Source organism: Salvia miltiorrhiza, chromosome 5 (assembly GCF_028751815.1).
Source record: "Salvia miltiorrhiza cultivar Shanhuang (shh) chromosome 5, IMPLAD_Smil_shh, whole genome shotgun sequence".
NCBI classification, from domain to species: Eukaryota; Viridiplantae; Streptophyta; class Magnoliopsida; order Lamiales; family Lamiaceae; genus Salvia; species Salvia miltiorrhiza.
The window spans coordinates 5,989,577-6,012,391 of NC_080391.1; the positions used below are offsets into that span (position 1 = coordinate 5,989,577).

At 37.2% G+C, this 22,815-nt stretch overlaps 3 protein-coding genes across 13 annotated transcripts; 2 read left to right on the forward strand and 1 right to left on the reverse strand.

The window, feature by feature from the left end:
• Positions 1-14,459, forward strand: LOC130985484 (protein FRIGIDA-ESSENTIAL 1). Of its 7 annotated transcripts, none has more exons than XR_009088977.1 (7): positions 5-367; positions 5,411-5,548; positions 5,707-5,914; positions 6,048-6,241; positions 6,363-7,549; positions 7,644-7,839; positions 13,559-14,459. XR_009088977.1 is itself a non-coding variant. In XM_057908475.1 (7 exons), exons 1-6 carry the CDS (start codon positions 124-126, stop codon positions 7,671-7,673), a joined length of 2,001 nt encoding a protein of 666 aa, XP_057764458.1. In that variant the 5' UTR covers positions 5-123; the 3' UTR covers positions 7,674-7,713; positions 13,693-13,765. The 7 variants fall into 7 exon arrangements, 5 of the variants coding, with proteins under 5 accessions (XP_057764459.1, XP_057764458.1, XP_057764457.1 ...); XR_009088978.1 differs by having other exon boundaries at positions 7,644-7,736; positions 13,695-13,730; XM_057908475.1 differs by having other exon boundaries at positions 7,644-7,713; positions 13,693-13,765.
• An 862-nt stretch (positions 14,460-15,321) lies between these two features.
• On the forward strand, positions 15,322-16,289 carry LOC130985485 (dormancy-associated protein 1). Its single transcript, XM_057908480.1, has 3 exons — positions 15,322-15,482; positions 15,562-15,778; positions 15,980-16,289. Exons 1-3 carry the CDS (start codon positions 15,386-15,388, stop codon positions 16,014-16,016), a joined length of 351 nt encoding a protein of 116 aa, XP_057764463.1. The 5' UTR covers positions 15,322-15,385; the 3' UTR covers positions 16,017-16,289.
• An 872-nt stretch (positions 16,290-17,161) lies between these two features.
• LOC130985486 (putative E3 ubiquitin-protein ligase RING1a) lies at positions 17,162-22,008 on the reverse strand. 5 transcript variants are annotated; one of them, XM_057908482.1, is made up of 10 exons: positions 21,632-22,008; positions 21,452-21,494; positions 20,048-20,106; positions 19,746-19,827; positions 19,549-19,669; positions 19,404-19,445; positions 18,613-19,128; positions 18,196-18,303; positions 17,892-18,086; positions 17,162-17,362 (listed from the first exon to the last, which is right to left on the reverse strand). In XM_057908482.1, the coding sequence occupies exons 1-10, from the start codon at positions 21,765-21,767 to the stop codon at positions 17,321-17,323; spliced, it is 1,344 nt and encodes a 447-aa protein (XP_057764465.1). In that variant the 5' UTR covers positions 21,768-22,008; the 3' UTR covers positions 17,162-17,320. The 5 variants fall into 5 exon arrangements, with proteins under 5 accessions (XP_057764465.1, XP_057764464.1, XP_057764468.1 ...); XM_057908481.1 differs by having other exon boundaries at positions 21,608-21,938; XM_057908485.1 differs by having other exon boundaries at positions 21,357-21,494; positions 21,632-21,738.
• Between the last annotated feature and the right edge of the window lie 807 nt (positions 22,009-22,815).

Consider the following 22,815-nt stretch of genomic DNA (forward strand, 5'->3'; position numbering starts at 1 on the left):
GAAAGGGACATAAAACATGACGCTGAATCGCTGATGTTGACACCAAATTCACTAATCCACAGCTCCCCCAATATATCATCGCCCGCTTACGCCGCCGCCTTCTGTGCCATCTTAAAGCCCTAAATGGTCTCATCCCACACGGTGGTTTCGCCTTCTCCACCGAAACCTTTGACTTCCGACGGCGATGATGACGAATACGAGATCGTGTACGAGGAAATTGAAGAGGAAATCGAGGTGGAAGAGGAGATTGAAGTCGAGGAAGAGATAGAGGAAGAAGACGATGTCGGAGCCGAGCACGTCAAAAGTGGAGGGGAGGTTGAAATTGGAGAAGACCTAGCTGCTTCAAGCCAGAAAAATCAGAAAAGTGGTTAGTTTTGTTTTTCAATAATTGAATTACGCCCTTCCTTGTTTTTGTGATTATTTCTGGTGGTATCTGCGTGGGATTACATCAAATAAATTACTGGAGCTAATAAGTTTGTATTGCATGCGAATATATGTGCTCGTTGGGGTTCAGTTGTTATGTGTTTTAGTGTACGATTCTGATCAGATTATACCAATTACTTGTGCGCATTTGTGATACACTTAGTTCTCGAATGTCTTTGAGCTCATTAACATAAATCAACACAAGTGCTGTGTTTGGAAACCCACGCAGCACTTGTTGTAGTTTGAGAGACACGTTTATGTTAGTCATAAGATTTATGCTGTGGACTTCCTTATCAAATTTAGAGAACAATTGAAGCCTCCCATAGCCTTTTACTGTCTCGATGAACGTTTGCTAGCTCTATCATTTGACATACTATGCTTGGCCACTGCTCTTGAACTCTCAATGAGTTCAACTAACGCAATAATGCTTGCCCTTTAATAACATTTTTTTGTTGTCGCAATGAGACACAACTGAAAAATAACAAGCGAATCCTTACGCCACATGGCAAAACCTGGATGCTTGTTCGGAAACCTTGTCCGAGAGAGTAAGGTGTGACCAACCATATTAAAGACTTACAATTGAAGCCTCTTGTAAACTTTTACGATATTGATAAACTTTTGCTAGCTGACTAGCTCCATGACTTGACATACTATGCTTGGCTACTCTCTTGAACGCTCAATTAGTTCAACTAACACAATAAATACTTACCATTTATAACAGCTTTTGCTTTCACAATGGGGCCCAACTTAAAAATACAAGCAAATCTTTCCGCCACATGGAAAAACCTAGCCAATTGTGCAAAAGCCTTGTCCTAGAGAGTAAGGTGCAGAGCAACCATATTAAAGATAAAGACTTAAATTTTAATTTATGCTTTAAAGAAATAATTTAATGTTCATCTTGGTCATTTATGAAAGATTACTTTTTACTGTCAATTTTTTTCCCAGGACATAAATATCAATTACTAAAAGTGATGAATCAGCATTGCTCAGCTGTAGACCCTTATAGGATAATTTTCACAAAAAATATTCTTTTATTTTTCATTTCTTTATCTTCTTTAATTATGAGAATTGTAAGATCGTGTAGGCACCATGAAGTTAGAGGCATCGGAAACTGAGTTATGCATTCACATTGAGGGAGGATCTTGATATGCAGATTGTGGAGAATGGCCTGTTACCTTGGTCCTCTACTTTCTATGTCATTAATTAGGAATTAACATTTATTCCTTAACAACAACACGCTTACACGAATTTGGAAACTTAGAGTAATTTATTGGGAAAATTGTCAACTAGCCATCAGAGTTGCGAAAATCGCTCAAGGCGGCTGCCTTGAGGCGCGCCTCAAGGCGATGCGGTGCCAAACAGCCCCAATCTGTCCACCTCTCTGGGTTTTGGATATATGAGCCCCTCGCCGGTGAGAGGCGGCCCCCTCGTCGCGCCGAGGCGCTGAGGCGATGCGATTCATGTTGAGGCAGCGAGAGGCCATAGGATTAGGAAGAGTCGCATAGGTCTTTTTGTTTGTTTTTGATGGAATTCAGAATAATTATTTAATACCCACTAATATTTTGACTAGGACTTAAAAAGCCCATTAAGTATGTGTGTGTATATATATATATATATTGATCCCAACACTTTAAAACATAAAATTACAACCCAACAGGCGCCAAACTGGGTCTGTAATTCAGAGAAGCGTAATTTCATCTTCTAAATTTTCCCATCTCCTCTTTACACACCATGAACTTCCAACTTGTAAGTTTATGTTTTATTTTGTTAAAACTTTTTATGAGATACTTTAAGCTTTTATTTTGATTATTTTAAGACTTACAAGAATTTGAATTTTATGTTTGCTATATATTGTTTTACATTTTTTGAATAATTATGATTTTCTTTTGCCTTCATTCCGAGGCTTGCGCCTCGCCTCGCAAGGCAAAACGCCTCAGGTCCGCCCTAAGCTTTTTACAACATTGCTAAGTCATTCGAAGTGTGATTGTATATGTATAGTTTGTACTAAAATTTATATATTTATGTTGGGCCCTGCATTGAAGCATGTTTGAATTACCATTTTTCAACGTCCATGGTGATTTTAATACGAGTTATTTCTTAATTGAACACATCCATTCTTGATACTAATAATAGATTTTACCCATAAAAATCGATCAATGAATTGGAAGATTGGGAATGTTTTCCTTTGAGTTTGGAATATAATTTAACCAACATTGTAAAATCCCTTCCCTAGCGATCCTTGGCCGCCTTCTTTTATTTTAACCTCTGATTAGGCACTTGGCTTGAGTGACCACATTTTCATATTTGACATCTTTTACAACATTCCATACCTAAACGAAGCAGTTTTTCTTTTGGAAAATATCTACTAGATCTAACAAAGAATACCTGCAACAAATCTCATAACTAAAGTTACTAAACATACCAACATCAAATAGCGAAGAAGTTTACGAAGGTAGATCAAATACTAGTGACCTCAAAATTTTGGTTTATTCTACATGGTCTTAGATTGGTCATCAATTAATGGTCACCGAGGAAGCCCATCCTAATTAGTCAATAAAAAGAGACGTGTAGCTAAAGAGAACGATGACTCTCGATTGTATTCCATGTTGTGATTTCATCCCGCAGTTAAAGAGGAAGACCTAGTGAACGGAAGATGTGAAGGGAAGATGGTGACTAACTCTCATGTTAGCTTGGTGGGCCCTTTGAGATTTCGAAATATGGACTAACATCGTTTAACGAGATTAGATCTGATTCTTTCCTAAATTGAGAGCTATTTTGTTCTTCTTCTTGTTGCTTTTAAATGTGGGTGCATAAGATCCATACTTGTGATCCGCCTAGTCAGATAGAAGTTAGGGACTGGACTAATGCTATGGGTACCTAGTTAGAACGAGTGAAATCTAACACTACCCCCGCCCCACAAAAGTATGCACTTTTTACCATTTTCATCCGTCTCACAAAAGTATGCATTTCTGAACATTACCCCTTAATTTTTAACCTCAATATCTCAACTTATTTACAACAAATACTAGTTGTGGCCTATCTTCAAATTTTCAACTCAACTCCGTTACCCACTAGTGTGGGCCACTTTCTCCAATTAAATAACATAACACTACAAATAATGTGAGCCTTTTTTCCAACTCACAATACGCTTAACTAGCATTCTTAAAACCCGTGTTGGAAAAAAGTGTACATACTATTGTGGGACGGCGGGAGTATGATCAAATCCACTTCATGGACAAAGAAAATGGTTGGGCGGGTACGAGCCGACTTGGCATGCTAGTCTTTCCTTCCCCATCATGTTGCTCACCATCCCGTGCCACTTCGCGATTTCATTGCTAGCATGGGAGGTGTTAAACTCTCATCTACACCTACCAGAACAATTTTATCGAATAATAGTCATGGCGGCTGGCACCGCCAATTTTTGAGGATTACGCCATCACCATGCTTGGCACGATGGATTTGATGTAGCATCCGATTGATGAGGCATTTGGAGAAAAGGAAGACAAATTTGCTTCATGGGATGATAAAGAGGAAGATGATTATATTGGGGTTGATGAGGAGGATTAGACATTTCATTAGAGATAATTATCTATTTATATGTTACTCCCTCCGTCCCATAAGAGTGTGCACTAATTTCCATTTTGGGACGTTCCACAAAAGTGTGCACTTTCCTTTTTTGAACTCCTCCTTCCAATAATAAAAGTGGGCCCCTTCTTCCACTAATAACACACTCACCTAATATTTATTAAAACCCGTGCCACCAACAATCATGCACACTCTTATGGGACGGAGGGAGTATGATTAATGATTTATATGTTAACACTTGTGATTTTAAGTTTTCTATTACTTTATGCAGTTTTAATTTCCTAAGTCTTATATATCAAGTCTTGTATATAGATTGTTTTTTATTTAATCCGCTATGCATCTTCCATAACCTGTTATGCCATCCATCATAACCTTATGCTGGGTTTTAGGCAAATTATTATAACAGCCATCCACCATTGATAACATTGTACTAGAATTCCCTTGTGTGTCCTCAATTCTGTGGCACTGCTAGTCTATCCCTTGACCCCCTTCGTTGGCTTGTCTTTTGTTTCCCTTCATTGGTATAATGCTAGTTTGAGTTTTGTGTTAAAATTGTTATCTATTCGGATCTTCTAGTATAGTGTCAACTGTCAACAGAAAAGCAAAGGTGGAAATTCTTGATAGGAAACAGAGGAAAACGTAAAGACAGGATTTGATGATAGAAGTCGTGGGTGGGATCAGACAGATTTGCCTTCCATTTGTCATGGAACGAGACAAACGTGTATTATCTAAGAGTTGATGGTGAACAAGAAAGTACAAGATATGTACGTACGCCATACACGTGTGCATATGTGCGATCTAATGAGGAAAACAAAGAGATAAAGTTTGAAGGTAGTAAGATTTCAGATATGACACCCAATATTGGCCGCTTGTCATGCGCATATTTAGTGTTGCCCCTCCAAGCTGTTATCTTGTAGTTATTGATATATACACTTTTACATTGTTCGGGGCTGATTTATTTTTGGAGCCGGCCTGTGTGACCATGACCCAAGTTGTGGGTTAGGATGGTCTGTCGGTCAGCCTAATAGCCAAATGACACCTCTACTCGCGGACTGATATATTGACCTAGATGCCCACCTTTTATTCCGATCGGAAGTGTTAAATGTAGGCTTTAGAAATATGGGCTTCAACCTTTTGATGTAGCTTGCTTGTTTGGAAATACTGGCTATGATTTTTCTTTCTGATTTTAGACGGTCAAAGCCTTTCGGAGTTGTTTACCAGTCCACATTGAAGTCCTCTTTTATCTGATTCCACCAGTCCAGTCTTGCTTTAATACTCCATGGGCCAGTCTTCTAATATCTTCCTCCAGAAATCTGTCTGTTATACTACTAACAGGATGCTCTTAGGAAGCAGTCTGGTGTAGTTGGATCTAATATTTTCTTTGTTTTCTTTTTCATTGTAGATATGGGTAAGATTCTAGAGCTTGATGAGCACAAAGATCATAGACATTCAAGTTCCCTTACTGAAGGAGTTTTTGTCAAAAGTATTGGAGATGCAAAAACTTCCGAGTCAAGTGAGAAAGAAGGATTATATGTCAATGGTGAGGATTTTAGCATTTATTGATGTGCACACAAGGGTTGACTTTAAGTAGAAAGTTTCTAGATTAATGCCACTTCCACATCATATTGTTGGTCTGTATTAGCCATTCTAATTGCTTTTGGGAACCACAGTTTATCTAAAACTTACGGGTTCTCGCAGGGGGAAAAATCTCTAAATACAATAAGGAAAAGACACTTTTGAATGACAGTGGAGAAGTAAATCATGCCAAAACCACAACTTTCATTGGAGATGTTAATGCCACATCCACAATGGCTAATGCTTCTGGGGAGAATGTTAGTGCTATTGCATCGATTATGGCAGAAACTAATCACTCAGCTCTAGAAGGTGTTGGCAACATATCACCCAGGTTACACTTCTTATCAAATTCCAGATGTCACACAACTTTTAACTTGCACATGAGAGATTATAGTTTTAGTCACATCTTACTTTTAGTCATTCTTTATGGAATTGTGTCCTGATGGCGGCTAAAAGTTTCTCAGGTTGCATGCTGCAAAAATAAGGTTTAGGGATCCTTTACCTAGTGCTGAATTTGGTCGAGAGAGCAAAAAATTAAGGATAGTGTGTGAATTTCATGCCAAAGGATGGTGCATCAGAGGAAAGACTTGTAGATTCCTTCACATAAAGGACGGACCAGATGCAGTGGTGTTGAAAAGTGAAGCCTTAGGGAGGGAAGGTAACTTGTATATGTTTTGTAGCAAGACATCTAATACAAGTATGCTGAGAAGTATACTTGTGTGTAGTGTTCATAAGATCTTATAAGCCAACCAATTTTCTATTTCTTTTTGTGGCTGTAGCAGAACCTTCGAGTGCATGTATTCCACCCCTACAAAGTGAAGAGAACCCAAAATTAAACAGTGAGACGGAAAAGCTGGTTCTCCTTGAAGATGATACCTATTTGGGTGCTCCTACACAGGAAGATAGATGGAGTTTGAGGCACAAGTTATACTTGGATAATTACCGGAACTATGGCAGTCCTCCTGTCAGAGGAATTTTAAGTGCTAGAGATAGCGCATATCATGGAAGTTCCTCTGTTACATCACATGACAATGATTGTGACACTAGAGTATCTTGTTTCGGGCCAACAGTGGATGAAATAATTAGTAAGAAGAGTAATATAGTCCAAAATGATCATAGGCTTGCAGACTTGCCAGATTCTTATACTAGGCATGCCTTACCTTTTTGTTCTTCCTCTCGCAACTCTAGTGCACATGGGCCTCGTAAATTCTTGCAGAGCAGCCTGGAGCGTCATGCTTATGTATCCTCTTCCATGCAACAAAGCATTCCACAAGCTTCCCGCTTTGAATCGGATACTCTGCCTAGTAATCGTAGTTTTGGGGAAGCCGAGCCAGCCAAGTTTGAGGCTACTTTCTCTTCATTTGATTGGGAGCCATCTGCTCCTTTCCGCCCATGTCATGAGATAACTCGAAGCATATTGTTGAAAGAATGTGGTTATAACCCAACGCATGACAGCACTGATAAGAAAGATGTTCAGGATATCAGGGTGAGGTTTTCACATTCTGACCAAGGATCATCTATTAAGAATGTAAATGTGCAGTCAAGCATTCAACGGGAGGAGAGTGTTTTGAATCATGTTCTTGCTGGTGATACTGTGAAGGATAATATTTTGAGTTCTAGCAATGATAAAGTTAAACATGATAAGACAATGGATGGAACAATATTGGAAGTTGATGATTCAGGCACAAAAGTTGATATTGAAGCTGACTTTAAGCGAGGTGATCATGTGCAAAGTGAATCAAAGGCTTTCAAATATTTCCAATCTGCACTAATAGAATCTGTGAAAGAATTAGTGAAACCATTTTGGCGTGAAGGCTTTCTTAGCAAAGATGCCCATAAACTGATAGTTAAGAAGGCTGTTGACAAGGTTCTTAGTACTTTGCAAACCCACCAAATTCCTAGCACAGAAGAATCTGTCAAGTTATATCTTTCTTCATCTCAGCCCAAACTTGCAAAGCTAGTTGAGGTTAGTCTCTTCAATAAATTGATGGACAAGTATTTGAGTCAAATTTTATTGCTTATTAGAAATAATCCTTGATATCCGGTCATTATCATTGCAGGGATACCTCAAAATATATGGCAAAACTTGAGATTGCTGAATGATTATTCTTGTGCTATACTCTCTCCAAAAGGAAAGTTTTGATCCCTTCTTGGTGGGCCCCTTTATATGCCTTCCTTTTACCAAAATGAACGGCTTCGTGTTTTAAGATATCTAATTTTATTGATGAAACTTCAAAAATCTTGATCAACTTTAAGGTATCTATTCTCTAGTGTAAGTTTCTATAAGGAACTTTGGTAAATAACCTGCAAAAATCTGCATGTAGGTTTCAATTATGCAAACAATTATGTTGATAGGTAATGATTATATAATGTTCTTTATGTGTCTTCTTCATGATAGGGGTCCCTTTGTATATAAATTTGGTGATAATTGTTAGTTTGCTCTGTTCATTAAGTTTATTGATTTGTGCTATGATTAGCTGACTATAGTATGTTGACTAACATGTAATATGACAACTATAGTACCTTTATTTTTCTTTTTGAGAAATTCACATTTGATGCATATTTAAACATATCTAACAAGTTTATTTTGATCTATATTGGTATTATATTAAATCCAATTTAGAAAATTTAGAAAATTTTATAAACTAAATAAAAAAATTAACATATATAGATTTATTTGAATTTGAACTAGTCTTCTATAAAAAAAATTGTGATGATAAATTAATTTGTAGTTTTTTAAACTTGAAGTTTGTACATACTATACAAGTAGAATTTAAGTGTCATATTAAATGAGTAAATGATAAATATCATAGTGAAGTTTGTACGTATACTTTTGTCCTAAATAGATATTTACGTATTTAATTTTTAGAATTGTAAAATTTGGTAATATTTAATTAAATTTATAACGTGAATAAACATTCAGAAGAGAAAAACTAACATTAACATAATACTCAGTAAAAACTAAAGTAATAAAACTAAATAATGTAGGATTACCTTCATATGTACTCCATTTGTCCATAAAAATTGTGGTTCAATGGAGATGTCACGAGTTTTAAGAAAAAGTGTGGTAGTTGTGTTTGAGTGAGGATTGAGTCCCACACTTTTTGTAAATAGTAAGGAGAAGTTTGTGTGGTATTTCTAAATAAGGAAATATCAAAATTTTTAGGGACGTTCTGATATGATAATAAGACCACAATTTTCAGGGATGGAGGGAGTATATATATTTTTAATTACAACTCAAGAACAAACATAAACAAGTGTACAGAATTAGTACCCAAAATATTTGATAATTTTATTCCCAAAAAGATTTATTTATATATTTTTGCAATCATTATTGGAATGGGTTAAAAATGCATTTTAAAGCACAACCTTTGACCCAATGATTGCCAATGTTTTAAAGTATGTTTTGTGAGGTGATACGTTTTTCGTCCGCCTCACTTGGCGTAAGTTTTGTAACTGTATGAGGCGGATAAAAAAACGTAAATCATAGAAAAAACACATAAAAACAACAAATATTCCAAAACACAGAAGTTCTTAACTACTAATAAGTGTAAAATCTTAAATTATAGTCTAATACTAATAAAATATTAGCCGTTCATTAATCAGCTATTCAAATCTCCAAGAAGCTTAAATCATCCGCATCACCATCTCCATCATATTCATCTTCTTCATCCTCAAGGTTTCTACCTATATGATCATCCGCATCACCATCTCACTAATCAATGCAAGGTTTCTACCTATATGATCGTATAATTTAATTTAAATGTTAAAGTTTTTCTAGAATATTATTAAATTTTATTTATTTAAGAATATAAGTACAAATACCTTTAGTTTTTCTCCTCCTCTTCTGTCCACTTGAGCTTTCCGCCTGAATTGTTGCCATTGGTTCATCTTCATTACTTTTGTTTGGGTTGGCTACCCCCTCATCATCCGAAGCCGGATCTTCAACAACCAAGGGATTAACATCATTTTCGTTGTTGTATCTTCAAATAATTGTACTTCAATTTCCTATTGCACATAATGTACGCTAAATCGTTCAACCTCGCCGTGGTTAGACGATTTCCTTGCTTTGTGTGCACATGATTGAACATACTCCAATTACGTTAGCATGCAGATGTTGACCAAGTAAGTCCAAAGATTGGTCAGTCCAAAGGCCTTCATTGCAAATGTTTTTAGCTTTGGCACATCATTTCCAAAATTGTCCCACCATGTAACTATAAATTAAATATTTGTGATTGAAAATGAAATTAAATGATTAAATCAGGAAACAATACCCGGTGGGCGTGTCATGTATGATCCTCTAGATGACCGAATGCCAAACAATCATTTCTTGTAATTGTACTCATAGAGTTGGGAATCGATCTTGAAGTAAGTACTTTGTTCTGGAACGAGTCGATCCAATCACTTATACAAACCACTCTTGATCTCCGAATGCGTGGAAACATTAGGACCCCACTTGTATCGAGGATTAAGATAGTATTCGGGTGCATGCAAGTCTCTTTGCAACTGAGTATCCCACTTCTCGTCAATATATCCAAAATTTCCTTGTATGAAGACACTTTTTTCTCGAAGTTCATGGCTATCTTTTCCTTTGCCTCATCCATTGCCCCATATATAAACCCCATAGTCGACGTCTTCTCGCCATCAACCATCCTCAAAACATCTAGAAGTGGCTTTGTGGTTTTATTGGAGTAAACCACACTTGGCCAAAATGTGTGATCGTTCATAACAATCTTTTTCACCAGCTTTCTTTGCCCAAGCACATCATTCCCATGTTCTCGATACAAACATCGATTGCAATGGTTGCTTCAATGCAAGCATGCTCTCTAGTGTCAAGTAGGTAGTGGCGAATCGTGTCGCAGCATGCCGAAGCAAATCTTTTCCTGCAGTCTCTCTGAAAAGAGCTAACGCCCACTGATGATTGTATATGAAGTTGCTGACCTTCTTTTCTTTAAGTAATGCATTTTTGTGCCATGGCAATTCACCAATCTTCTCAAGCATCAAGTCGATGCAATGTGTTCCGCATGAAGTTCAATACAAACGTGTTCGCTTCTCCATCAATGTCTTTTCAACTGCTTCGTAATTAGCTGCTTTGTAATTAGCTGCATTGTCACTCACAAGTTGTATACTATGCTCTTCACCAACTTCTCTTCACCAACTTCTTCGTCAACAGCATCAACCGATTCAAATAAGAATATGCAAGTTGTGGTTGGAATGACACTCATTTTTGCATCTAATATGAGGTCAAATGCTTTAGATGAGAAAACACGACATACTTGTTAGTTACAAGAATAACATTATCAAAGAAATTTGCCATATTGGCCCAAAGCAATTAGCCCATGAATTCGAGCGGTTTGGCTCGATTGATATGTCAACGCGAGATCAATCTTTTCAAGTGTAAGTTTTTTTATGGAGAAAAAGTTATTGCTCGACATTATCAAGCTCGCAGGCATGGTCTTTCCATGAAACATTGAGGACTTAATTTTCAGTTGTAGGACCACTTTTGAAGGGATCATCAAAATGAGGGTTGGGGAGTTGCCACAACTAAGATGTTAAAAGTACTTCCCTCGATTGACGTACATGAAGAAGATGCGCAAGGTCAATTCTATTCATCTTATCCATTCTCTTAGAACGAGTTTTATGGTGACCATCCGTCCATAAAATCTTGATTATGTGCGAGATTCCATCGGAGTTTGGATCTTGAAAGAGATTATTAAATGCACACCAAATTGGTAGACATAAAGGATAAAGGGTAATGGATTGTGCAATTCAAAAGCACGATCAATATTAAGCAAAATTAAACGCAACTTAAGAATAAATACTTTAGGAAAGCTTGAATGGCCGACTCAATTAATTTCCAAAAGTTTTACACAACTACTCAACTATGACTCCTAAATATTAAGCATAGGGAACAAAAGAATAGGTGGCCAATTATAACTCAACTATGACTCTAAAAGGAAATATGATTAAATAAAGGATGAACAACATTTAAAGGCATTAACTTAGTTCAAATTGCAATTATAACATCAATTTTAAACCTCACCAAAATGAGATAACAAAGCACAACTCAGTTTGCAAGACACTTTTCTTCCGACTAATAGGTTGGGTTTCGAGTCACCACTGGGAGGAACTAGGAACTATTATGGATCTTCTTTTAAAAAAGAACCTTATCAAAATGATACCCAACTTTTTGACTTGTTTCAAAACTTGCAATGAAGATCAACATCAACTTTGATCGATTTGTCGAACTTTCGATTTTAAACAAATTCTTGTTGTTCGAGCCTCTAATTTGAGAAATCAAATCTCGGTCATTGACGGACGCGAGTAGAAAAACATTTTGGCATATGGCTTGACGTTCAATACTTGTTAACCATGACGAATTTCACAAAATTTGCAAGTATTAGATGTTGTTAGCGAATATGTTGGTGCTTCGGGAAAATTCATTGCGGTTAGCAAGTATCGAACATCCAGCCTTTCTTCGAGCCTGTCAATGCCCAACCTTTGATTTATCAGATTGAAGGCTTAAATGATGAGAATTTGTTTGAAATCGAAAGTTTGACGAATTGATCGAAGTTGGGGGTGGTCCTCATTGCAACAACCCAAAAGGGTGGGTATCGTTTTACCTAGGCTTGAAAGCGGTGTTGTAATTGCAATTTGGCCTTAAGTCCGCACCTCTAAATGCAATTAACACTCAACCAAATAACCAACTAAACAATCTAGAATAACTTGTCCGTTGGTTCTCATGTCCTCAATGCCGCTAAACCTAGAGCTGCGGTACACTATCATAGTGTTAGTACAAAGACATGTTCTAATTATGAATCCTCCCATGCCATTTGCATTGTAGATTACTATAACCTAATTAGGCTTCTAGCATGGATGTTGATCTTGAAGTTTATCAAAATATAGTTGTCCGATTACTTTATTTTCTAGAAAGGACTTGATGGAGGGTCATTGGGCTGCTACACCCGTGCATATGCAATATAGGTAAGCATATACTCACCTTAATTTACACATTGAAGACACTCACCCATGAAGGTGCATGTCAATCGAGTGGGAATGCTAAAAAATGCATGTGCACCAGGTGGAGCAACACCCTTCTTTGAGAATGAGGTGCTTTTGCTGGCATGCGAATTATGAGGCACAGAAATCTCCCATGGGCACAATTTCTTTAACTTATTTTTCATGTGGGAGCTGATTATTGTTAGTATTTTCTAATGTTGATATGCTTAATGACCATGGGATCACTGAGTAGGACATAAAATATTAGGTAATATTTTCGGACCTCATTCCGACCATCATATTTACAGCATGGAAATCGTAGACCTCTGGTAATTGGGCACATCTGGATTTCACATAAAATCTGAATATGCCATCAAATGAAATTTGCTATAGAAGCCATGTAAATGGGAGGAGATAATTTTGGGCTGTAAACCGCCATATGTTGGTTTTGCAATCAAAAGAAAGGAAATAGTAATCTCTTCTATGATTAATGAAGAAGAAGATGCATTGGGTCCTCCTGGGCTTGCAGTCGTCATTTGTTGGATAAATGAATTTAAATGTGGAGCCACTGTACAACATATACATCCATTGCTGTAAAGTGCATGGCTTGCTTGTCAAAAGATACAAAATATATTCTGTTGCTCCAGTTAGGTTCTCTTTTTCCCCCTATCTGCTGCTGGTTCCCAGTGAGTTGTTTTTTCTGTAAAGCACTCTCAAGTTCTTTTGTTTGGTCTTTGATTTATCTCGGCTTGAAGCTCATAATGAAAGCTCATTTACTAATGCAATTCTAAAGAACTAAAAAATATTTATGCAGAAACATTTTATTCTTATAGGAATTCTACTTTTTAGTTCTCCCCAGTTCAGGTGCTATGGAATTTATCGTATTCACTAGCATTAATTAGGTCTCTTGCTTTTGATGAGCTCTTAGTTACTTGCATTAACAACTTGCCTCATGATGCTTATATGGGTCGTGCAGTCATTGGTTACAGAATATTGAAGATCTGATGAATGAAATGTTCTGAATTACTTCTCCTAAGCAATAAATCCCCTTCTAGAAGAGGCTATATTTTAGAAATCTGGTGATGTTTTCGTATCTGGATATGATGTAACAGATCAGCAGACAAGCCACTAGCAATTGCAAGCTCGACTGATAGAAGTGATGAGCTGAGGAAAGTGAAGCCTGGTATTTTATACTTTCCTCATTGCAACGTTTGTTGTTTGATGCTTGGTATGGGTTGACTGGATCGACAATCTCTGCAAGGGGTGGCGAATGACGAGAACAGCTTCTGGCTAAAACTTTTGTCTCCTGTCGAGCGCTTCTCATTTCCTTTCCTTTTGACTTGGGAAACTTGCTTCCTGCTGCTACTTTGGTGACTTGTCTGCTTCATATCTGATGCTCTCCTGTTCCCAGGAATTTGTAGGAAACTTTCCAAAGGTACTTGCTTAGAAGCTCGATGCCGTGAAGTGCGCATTGTAGTCGCATGCTGGTTGTTTGGGCTCCCATTTGTTGAGTCAGCGTTGGAGCGGCTGAATTCGAACCCCGAGTCTTCTTTCTGTGGCTTGGTACTTTCTCCCCTTTCTTGTGTGCTGACGAGGCCTGAGAAGGATAGCGAGTTGCTCGAGGGGAAATCTTTTGCAGCATCTGGGAACATTTTCTTTGGCATGGTGAACTACTGGACTTGTGTGACAGATAGATAAGCTTGCCATAGTTTCTGGGCTCTTTATATGCGAAGCTTGGATTCAGTATTTTCATTTTTCCTTTAATTTTTTTGATTTGAGGTTACTGTATATATGTAGTTATGCTTCCCAGCAATGCTGGTTAGAGATCCTCCCGTCATTTTTGGCTTTTGCATAGTAATAGAAAAAAAATTCTGTTATTTTGTGTTGTCTAGTTCGATGTGTACAGCTTTGTTACGTTTTAAAATAATTGTTGATGCATCAGTTTAGTTAATGAAGTAATAGAAAAAGTATTGAATGAAGTGGTTGATGCATACGAGGTTGGACGTGGGAGACTCCGAAATAAGCTTGAAAGCTACTGCTTAAACTCATCTTGTGTGTCATTTTTCAACCGGATTTTGTGAAGGTTAATGTTCCAATGTGATTTAGTTCCATCGTGGCCGGCCTTGCGAAATTACTTCTTTAACCTTCACCTGCTATCATCATGAAAGTTTGTTTTACCATTTTTTTCTTCTTCTTTTTCTTCCCATAGAGAATAAAATATATATGGTTTGTTAAGGGAGATTTTGCAAAAAAGAATTAACAGAAATATATTTTGTACCTTATTTCTATATTTTGTTCAGCAGCTTCAGCTAGTTCCTTTCCTTCTAGGGGATTAGGATTAAACTGGCCCTCTAATTGAGTTGAAGCCTTATGTTTTTATTTGTCCTAGGCCCAATAACATACTATGTGATATAGTTTTTATTTTTACTTTATTTTACGTATGTGATATGTGTCAACACGTGTAAATTGTAATATCTACAATACTCTAAAAAGATATTACCACTTGCATAATGTCTTAAAAATCAACCAATTAACATGTACGAAGTAATAATATTATTTTATACACTAAAAATGGTAATATAAAAACAATATGCAATTTAAAGTAAAAGATCTCATGTATACCTATCCACAATTCACTCTTATTTGCAGGGAAGAAGAAATATGCAAGCCGAAGAGCAACTTTAGGAGATATTTCAGCACAACCTTTTACATTATTATTAATCAATATAAATAGGCGAAACATGATGTTCATGCTCACTCCAAAACAAATTACAAGTAATTAAAAGGTTAAAGTGAGAAAAAAATGGTGCTTCTTGATCAACTGTGGGATGATGTTGTGGCCGGGCCGCAGCCCGACCGCGGCCTCAAACACCTCAAAAAGGTGTACACAAGCCCCAAAGGTTCTATTCTAAACATTATTCATTGCTTTATTTTCACATCATATATTATCAATAAGTTTTGATTTTGATGCATGGTTAGACGGAGGAGAGGGCAGTGGCGTGGTGTACCAGAGGTCTCTGTCGATGCCGTCGAGCCCATCGACGCCGGGAACGCCGACAAATATGTCGCCGACGGCGGGGAAAAAGGACAATGTGTGGCGGAGCGTCTTCAACCCGGGAAGCAACCTCGCCACCAAGAACGTCGGATCTGACTATTTTGACAAGCCGCAGCCCAACTCCCCTACTGTCTATGATTGGTATTTTTCTACAGATAAATTATGTCATTGCATATTTGCAAAACTATTTATTTATTTTGCAATTTCAACATCCCGATTTTTCAATGATAAATTATGTCATTGCGTAAGTAAATTTTTTTCAGAAATCGTCTAAAAGTTACATATTTGGATAAACAGTGTGTTATTTCTTGATAACTAGTGATTATTTAATTTGATTTGCAGGCTTTACAGTGGGGATACTAGGAGCAAGCACCGTTGAAAGTAGTAGATAATGGCGGAATTTCAATGCATGCATTGCCCACATTTAATTTTAGTGGGTTTTAGTTTTATTATTGTAAATAAAGTCACCTCTAAATTTGGTGGAATTATGTAGGTTTTGTTGATTTTCTTATTTTTGTAAATAAAGTAGTTATGTTATAGGTTATTGTGATCTACATATTATCATGTAATTTTCCTTTGTTGTTTGCTATGAAAATAAGGTTTATTGTAACTTTTTGTCGCTTCTCGTAATGGAGCTTTTATTTTCTTAGAACTATCCGTTGTTGTGAGCCTTTCTCGAACAGAAGCATCATGCATGGATTAACGTGTTTTGGTTTTAACCAATACCGTGCTTATAATTTAATCAGGTTAGAATTAGATAAAATTCCAGTTTTACCGAGTCAAGTTTCATTTTGTCTATTTGTTTTATTTTAATTTATTTCTCACCTACAAGAAAAGAAAATAATGAGAACAAAAATAAGATTGTCTTTCTTTTTATTTAAATTGATCTAATTATGTCATCTGTAGGATATATGTTAATATATTTATGAAATAAACTCTCATTTTATTGTTTGAAAAAAGAATATAAATTCATTTGTAATTATAAGTGAAATTGGAATGATGTAAGTTTTATGAGGACCGTAAAAACTATGTTCTCCCGATAATGCCTAAATCCTAATAAATCTTTTTTGTACAAAAAGTACAAATATGGCTACAGAGTGTTTGTACGGAATTCGAATTGTGGCTTCTCTACTATAATTATTGACAAGTCTAAGAAATATACTGATTTACAAAAGGTCTACTAAAGTTACAATTGTAATTTGCTATAAAAGCACAAATTAAATATCAGGGAGAGCTCTTCTCAGATGCATTTACCACATTTTATACCCGACATGGATACGAAAATGAGAAAGCTAGAAATGTTAGAAATGAATCCCGAAAATGGTCTTTGGGTGGGCATGAAATATACTCGTTTCATGAGGGACCAGAAATAAAATATCTTTCAAAACTTTGCTAAAGCATACAAAATTGAAATTGAAGAAGAGATTAAACGAAATCCGAAATTTTGGAAGTTTTGACACCAAGCCTATACCACCAATACACACATATATATATAATTATAATATAATGTGAAGCCACCGGAGATAAACTTTCACCAGAGTTGATTGTATAAGAGTTTTTAATTATCGGAGGACTCCGCATGTAATATGTACAAAATATCTAACTTTTAAATATACCAAAGCAGACTTCAATCCTGCATACAGTTGGCAGCTTCCTTTGAGAGAGATGTAAGCTCCATCCTAGTCAATTACCTTCGCCTTGCGCCTTCCGCCGATATGCCAAAACCTGAACACAGATATGCAATCACTAGTTAGTCGTCTCTTGTATATTCCTGAATGGCAACCGTGCAAACAACGGGCGTGAAGACCACAAGCATCATAGTTCAATCATAATGTGCTCATTATATAGAGCACTAAGGCGGGATCATTTATGGCTGGTGTAGTGTTGGATGCATAAAGAGTTAAAAACAATTCAACATCTATTAAGGTAAAGCCTCAAAAGTCTGGTTCCTTTCTAAAGCTATTGGCATTTTCAGGCATCGGGTGGTCCTTGTCTTCCGAAAAGGGCACTTGAGTATGAGAACACTGCAAATCACAGGCATGGTAATATGATAATGGGACAAGTTACCAATCTGACCACGCCTTTATCTTTCTCAAACAACTCTAGGTTTCAACTCCATTCCCAGGTTCCGACTTCCCAATAAGATATGTATATAATGAATTAGAATAAGATGTTAAAGTAAAACACATGCACACAAACACAGAATCAGGATAATAAGTTCAACCTTTGCACATCACAAGGGAACAAATCTCACCAGATTCTGCTGAGTAAAACTGCCATGAATTTCCCCCAATGTCTGATGCTCATTCAAAAGCTGCAACTCACTGTGGCAAGCATTTAGAATGCTAGGCTCATTTTTGAAACTTGAAGTATTGTTTACAGGATGAAAATCTTTAATTATTAGTATCTCAACTTCACTAGCTTCCGTAGATGTCTGCATAGCAACATACTGCAAGAGACGTAGGTTTAAAAATCATTCAGGGTCCCCATTTTATTCTAACTGGACTATTTCCTGCAGAAAATGAAAAGACCACACAGCAAAATACACGTGAAAATACCTGGCATAAGTGTCTAACTGATGATCGAGAACTACAGCAGAGATAAGGTCGCTTCAGGCTGGGTATTTTGTCCTCAAGCAATGAAACAAGCGTCAGACTTACTTTCAACTGAAAGAAGAAGACAAAACCCTTTAAGTTCTCTTAACAGATTAAATGGCAATGTGCAGAAATGTCGATGAGGTAATATAACAAACTCACAATCTTAAACGTCACATGCAATACACAATAAGCAATCAAGTTATTCCAATGTATGAAGGTTTCAAGATTCTTTAGTGCCAAGTCAACTCTATCCACACCCTATCACATCCCCATGTACAGCCTCTCTCAATCTAATGACCAATTAAATAAGAAAACAGATAGAAACAAGAAGTGAGGCTCAGGATTTGCTATGTCAAAAGCACAGTCTATAACTTCCACCTCTTCATTTTCCTTTGAAGATTGGAGATGATCAATTAGATTTGAGAGCCGATTATTCCTGGAAAGTTTGCTGTTGGCCCAACTATGACCACCATGTCGGGTGTTACTGCGCATGCCACCTCTTCCCCAGGCAAGAATTTCTGTACCTCCAATAATTCCAACTGAAGCGCTTACTAATTCTCTGTTGGTTTCAGAATCATTATCATCAGAACCTCCATCTGCATTTGCTCCTGATGTTTGTGAAGTCCGAGCTCCTCGCCGTCTTTTATATCTCTTAGATTTGATGTCAGGAGAGCGTTCATCAGCTGACGACGAGTCTTTGCTACCATCATTTCCGTTAGTTCCTTCCTCTTCATCAGATCCTTGATTCTCAGCCATTCTATTTCTCCGGCCTCTCAAATTTCGATAATTACCCTGTCGCCTGACAAATGCTGCTGCTGTGACTCTGGCTGATGTTCGCTTCTTTCCTAGTGCTTCAGCTTGTCGACGAAATGTTTGGGAAATAGAAGCTTGTATCTGTCAGAAAACAGAATAATTAACGCAACTGTGTTTGGTTTCTAGGAAATTCTTAACTACAAATGCTGGTAGGCAACATTTCACTAGTCATTCATGGAGAATAAGTACATAATTTGTCTTGCCAGCCACTAAGGGGGAGATGGGATTGGGGCATCTTTAAGGAATACGATCTACATATTTTTAAGCTATCTTGAAGGATACATAGAGTGTGCATATGATTGCAGTGCACTATCCACAAGCAGAAGAAGCCTCGGTTGAAAACTGACACACTCTACCTGCTTATTGCGAGCCTTCTCCTCCTCATGGAAAGCCAATTCCTGACAGAACAAGTAGGATGATTCTTGATGATTTTTTTTTATATATTTTTTATTTCTTATAATATTGTGCAGAATGAGAGGCAAAACATTTCTCAGCTAGTACCTCCTCCTCATACTTATCAATGTCAGGATACAGAGTGGCAATTAGGGCATCATAATTCGGATCATCTCTCAAGGATCTGCGGCTGGCACAATGCGTGCGGCAAGCTGGACATTCATTATTGCTGCATCAGTAAACAGAAAGTTAGAAGGAAAGAAAAAACCAATCTCAGACCATAGATACAGCATGGAAGCATGTACCCTAAGCGCATGGATTTGTCAATGCATTCTCTGCAGAAACGATGTAAGCATTCCATGACTGTCCTTGTCTTCCTAATTATACCTGTTCAAGGAATAATGAACAACTCTGAATCACTTATGTAGAGAAAGAGATGATGAGTGTCACCAAATATATTTTCTTTGTCCATTTTTGGCCACATTATTAACAAGAGAGCATTTTCCGAAGTAACCAAATAGCCAATACTGACATGTGATCACCGACATTTGGTTGTATAAAAGAGTTATATATGCGGATGTCACAAACTGAGATTCGAGAATTGTACCTAAACATATTGGGCACTGCACTTCCTTGCGTATTTCTGCCAACTTCACCACAATAAATCTGGAATGGAACAGCATAGGTTTTAATAGTAGTTTACAACATTGCAAAATGCAAATATGGCCTAATTTGGATTAGTGCAAACAAAAATATTTTCTCTGCCACATTGTAACAGCTGTTGAAGTCATTATACTCCCCATATTGGGAATGGGTTGGGATATCTTCTCACAGGCATAAAATGGAAGTGAATGTCTTTCTAATTCTGAATTCCCAGTTTCTGCTGCAATCGACAGCTATCTCACGTGTTTAATCTTAACAATAGAATAGCATGTCACCAGGGAGAATGATAAGTTAAGTCCAATTTATCATAAACAGAGTCACATAATTTTCCCAAGCAAAAACTACAGAGTTTCCGGTCCTCGCATAATCACATTTATTTTCTTTTGCATTTGGGTTTTAAATATATAACATGCTCATTAAGATGTAATAACAACAAGACCCCACCACTAATTAATTTGGCCACGCCAAGGAAAAGCATCCTTTAGTACTTAATCATGCATGACAATCAAACTGCAACTGCCAGACTTCTGACAAAGGAAGACATAAAAGATTTCTAATAAGCTTAGAAAACTTAAACAGCCTCAATACTCCCCATGGACTTCTATAACAGCCGATGCCTTATAAGTAAGCACCTTCTGCACTTCTAGAAAGTATCAGAGAGGTCAAAAAAGTTATACGCTGGATCACCATGCTAGATTGTGGAGCAGCAAGAGCCACTAAAATTTATTGCCATGATTTTATTATTGACTATTGAGAAAGACAGACATTATTGTACAGTGACAAGTAATACCAAAAATAAAGAGAGCAAGTACTTTTTAGTCCACATGAGCAGGAAACTATCACTTCTCAAACCATAATCCAAGTACCAATTTAGTCATAACGCAGCAAATCGGCCAGAATAAATAATGCGACCTAATCAAATACATAATCTTAATCTGGACGACTTATGGATCAATCACCAATTGGCACATGATCGGGAGAAAACCCAAAGCCGTTAACAAAATTGAAATCAATTTTATCGTCAGACTTGACAGCCATCAAAGACAAATTGCGGATTTCATCACAGGAGATTAAAATGTCCAAACGCTTCATGTATATGCCAGACCTCCTCCTCCTCCGTGAACCGCTAGTAAACAAATCGTAACGAATAACAAAGCATGCAGATCTCAAGCTATACCAGCTCATTCACACATCAAACCAGGCCAAAATGCGCAGCACTAGAAACCGGTCGAAAATTATACACAAATACGTACACCTATCTACACTTCTGCCTCAGTGTTCGTGCGTGCTGCTTATGTGAGTGCGCGAATGAAAAGTAGAGCAAAAGAGAGAGAAAAAACAGAGTTACTCGTCCTTTTCTTCACCACTGGAGTAAGAGCTCTCATCGGAATCTGAGAATCAAACATACGTAACAATAAACAAATAATAGAAAAATACATGTAGAGATGCTGACCGAAGGTCGAATTTACTGGAAACCGAAATAGTACTTGTGCGAATACTATACATGAATAGGCATCCGAGCACGTACCGCTGGCGTTCACGGTCTGCTCGTGGTTGTGATTCTCGCTGTCCTGGAGCGAATCATCGAGTTTTTCTTCGTTAAGCGGTGGCGGAGGAGAAGGAGGCGGAGTGGTGGTTTCGGCCGAGCGCTTTTGGGCCGGCATTGAGTTGATTAGGTGGAGGTGAGGAGCTTCGCGACGGTGATGGGACCGGCGGTGGTGGCGGTGGGTGTGGTGCAGTGGAGGAGAGACGGAGTCAGCGAAGAAATGAGAAAATTGAGCGTGGCTTCGTTTTGGTGCTTGTAGAAATGGTGTGTTATATTTATTATGTATTTTTGTTGTAAATTATCTGTGTGCTTTGGCCTTTGGGTTAGATTGTCTCCGGTTTCTTCTATCCAGTTCTCCCGGTCTTAGAAATCGACAATAGCGACTTATAGCCAACTCCCCCGGCTATTGGCGTTTGGTAATGTGATATCGTGTGTTGTCATGTGTTGCATTGACAACAAATTAATTTTACTATTTTTATTTATCAAGATTAATCTTTAAAAGTGAACGTTATTTATTAGTTTATTGGAGTATTTAACATTATGGATTAATCTAAATAAAATGTAATCAATATTGATTTCAATGATGTTGAATATAATATTAATACTAGAGTTGGTCTATGTGCGATCAATTAAGTGTATGAAAAAGACGGATTGAGTTGGAGTTGGGGCGAGCCGTGGATTGATTTTATGACGGGTTATAAAAGTAATTATTGATATAAAGAAAACAATAATGTTTCAAAAACATTACTTTTCTTCATGTCGATTATTACTTTTCATCACAATAATAATTTCTTCGAATAATTCATATTTTTCAACCAATTATCTTAACTGGCAGAGCAGCGTTAGGTGCAGGCGCGGAGCGAAGGATGCGACGACGGTGTACTTATTTTGGTCAAGTAATTATTATTGTAACAAAAAATAATTATTGATATAAAGAAAGATAACGTTTCAAAAACATTATTTTTCTTCATGTCGATTATTCATTTTCATCACAATAATAATTACTTTGAATTATTCGGCCCAAATCCGCCCCTACCTGTGCCCAGACCTACTCCCCAGCCCCGACAAGACCCATCTTACCTATATATGTGATCTGACAGGAGAATTTGTGTTAATAAAATTTTGTTAGTAATATTCGAGAGTTTGACTTGAAGTTGAACTTCGTT

Excerpts from the sequence above, each read along its gene's own strand:
- LOC130985484 (XM_057908474.1), top strand. The coding sequence starts at position 124 with ATGGTCTCATCCCACACGGTGGTTTCGCCTTCTCCACCGAAACCTTTG. Across the intron at positions 368-5,410 it reads CCAGAAAAATCAGAAAAGTG|ATATGGGTAAGATTCTAGAG; the intron begins GTTAGTTTTGTT and ends TTTTCATTGTAG. Across the intron at positions 7,550-7,643 it reads AACTTGCAAAGCTAGTTGAG|GGATACCTCAAAATATATGG; the intron begins GTTAGTCTCTTC and ends TTATCATTGCAG.
- LOC130985485 (XM_057908480.1), top strand. The coding sequence starts at position 15,386 with ATGGTGCTTCTTGATCAACTGTGGGATGATGTTGTGGCCGGGCCGCAG. Across the intron at positions 15,483-15,561 it reads GGTGTACACAAGCCCCAAAG|ACGGAGGAGAGGGCAGTGGC; the intron begins GTTCTATTCTAA and ends ATGCATGGTTAG. Across the intron at positions 15,779-15,979 it reads TCCCCTACTGTCTATGATTG|GCTTTACAGTGGGGATACTA; the intron begins GTATTTTTCTAC and ends TTTGATTTGCAG.
- LOC130985486 (XM_057908481.1), bottom strand. The coding sequence starts at position 21,767 with ATGCCGGCCCAAAAGCGCTCGGCCGAAACCACCACTCCGCCTCCTTCT. Across the intron at positions 18,304-18,612 it reads CTTCAAAGGAAAATGAAGAG|TTGAAAGTAAGTCTGACGCT; the intron begins GTGGAAGTTATA and ends TTCTTCTTTCAG. Across the intron at positions 18,087-18,195 it reads CAGTTAGACACTTATGCCAG|TATGTTGCTATGCAGACATC; the intron begins GTATTTTCACGT and ends CGTCTCTTGCAG.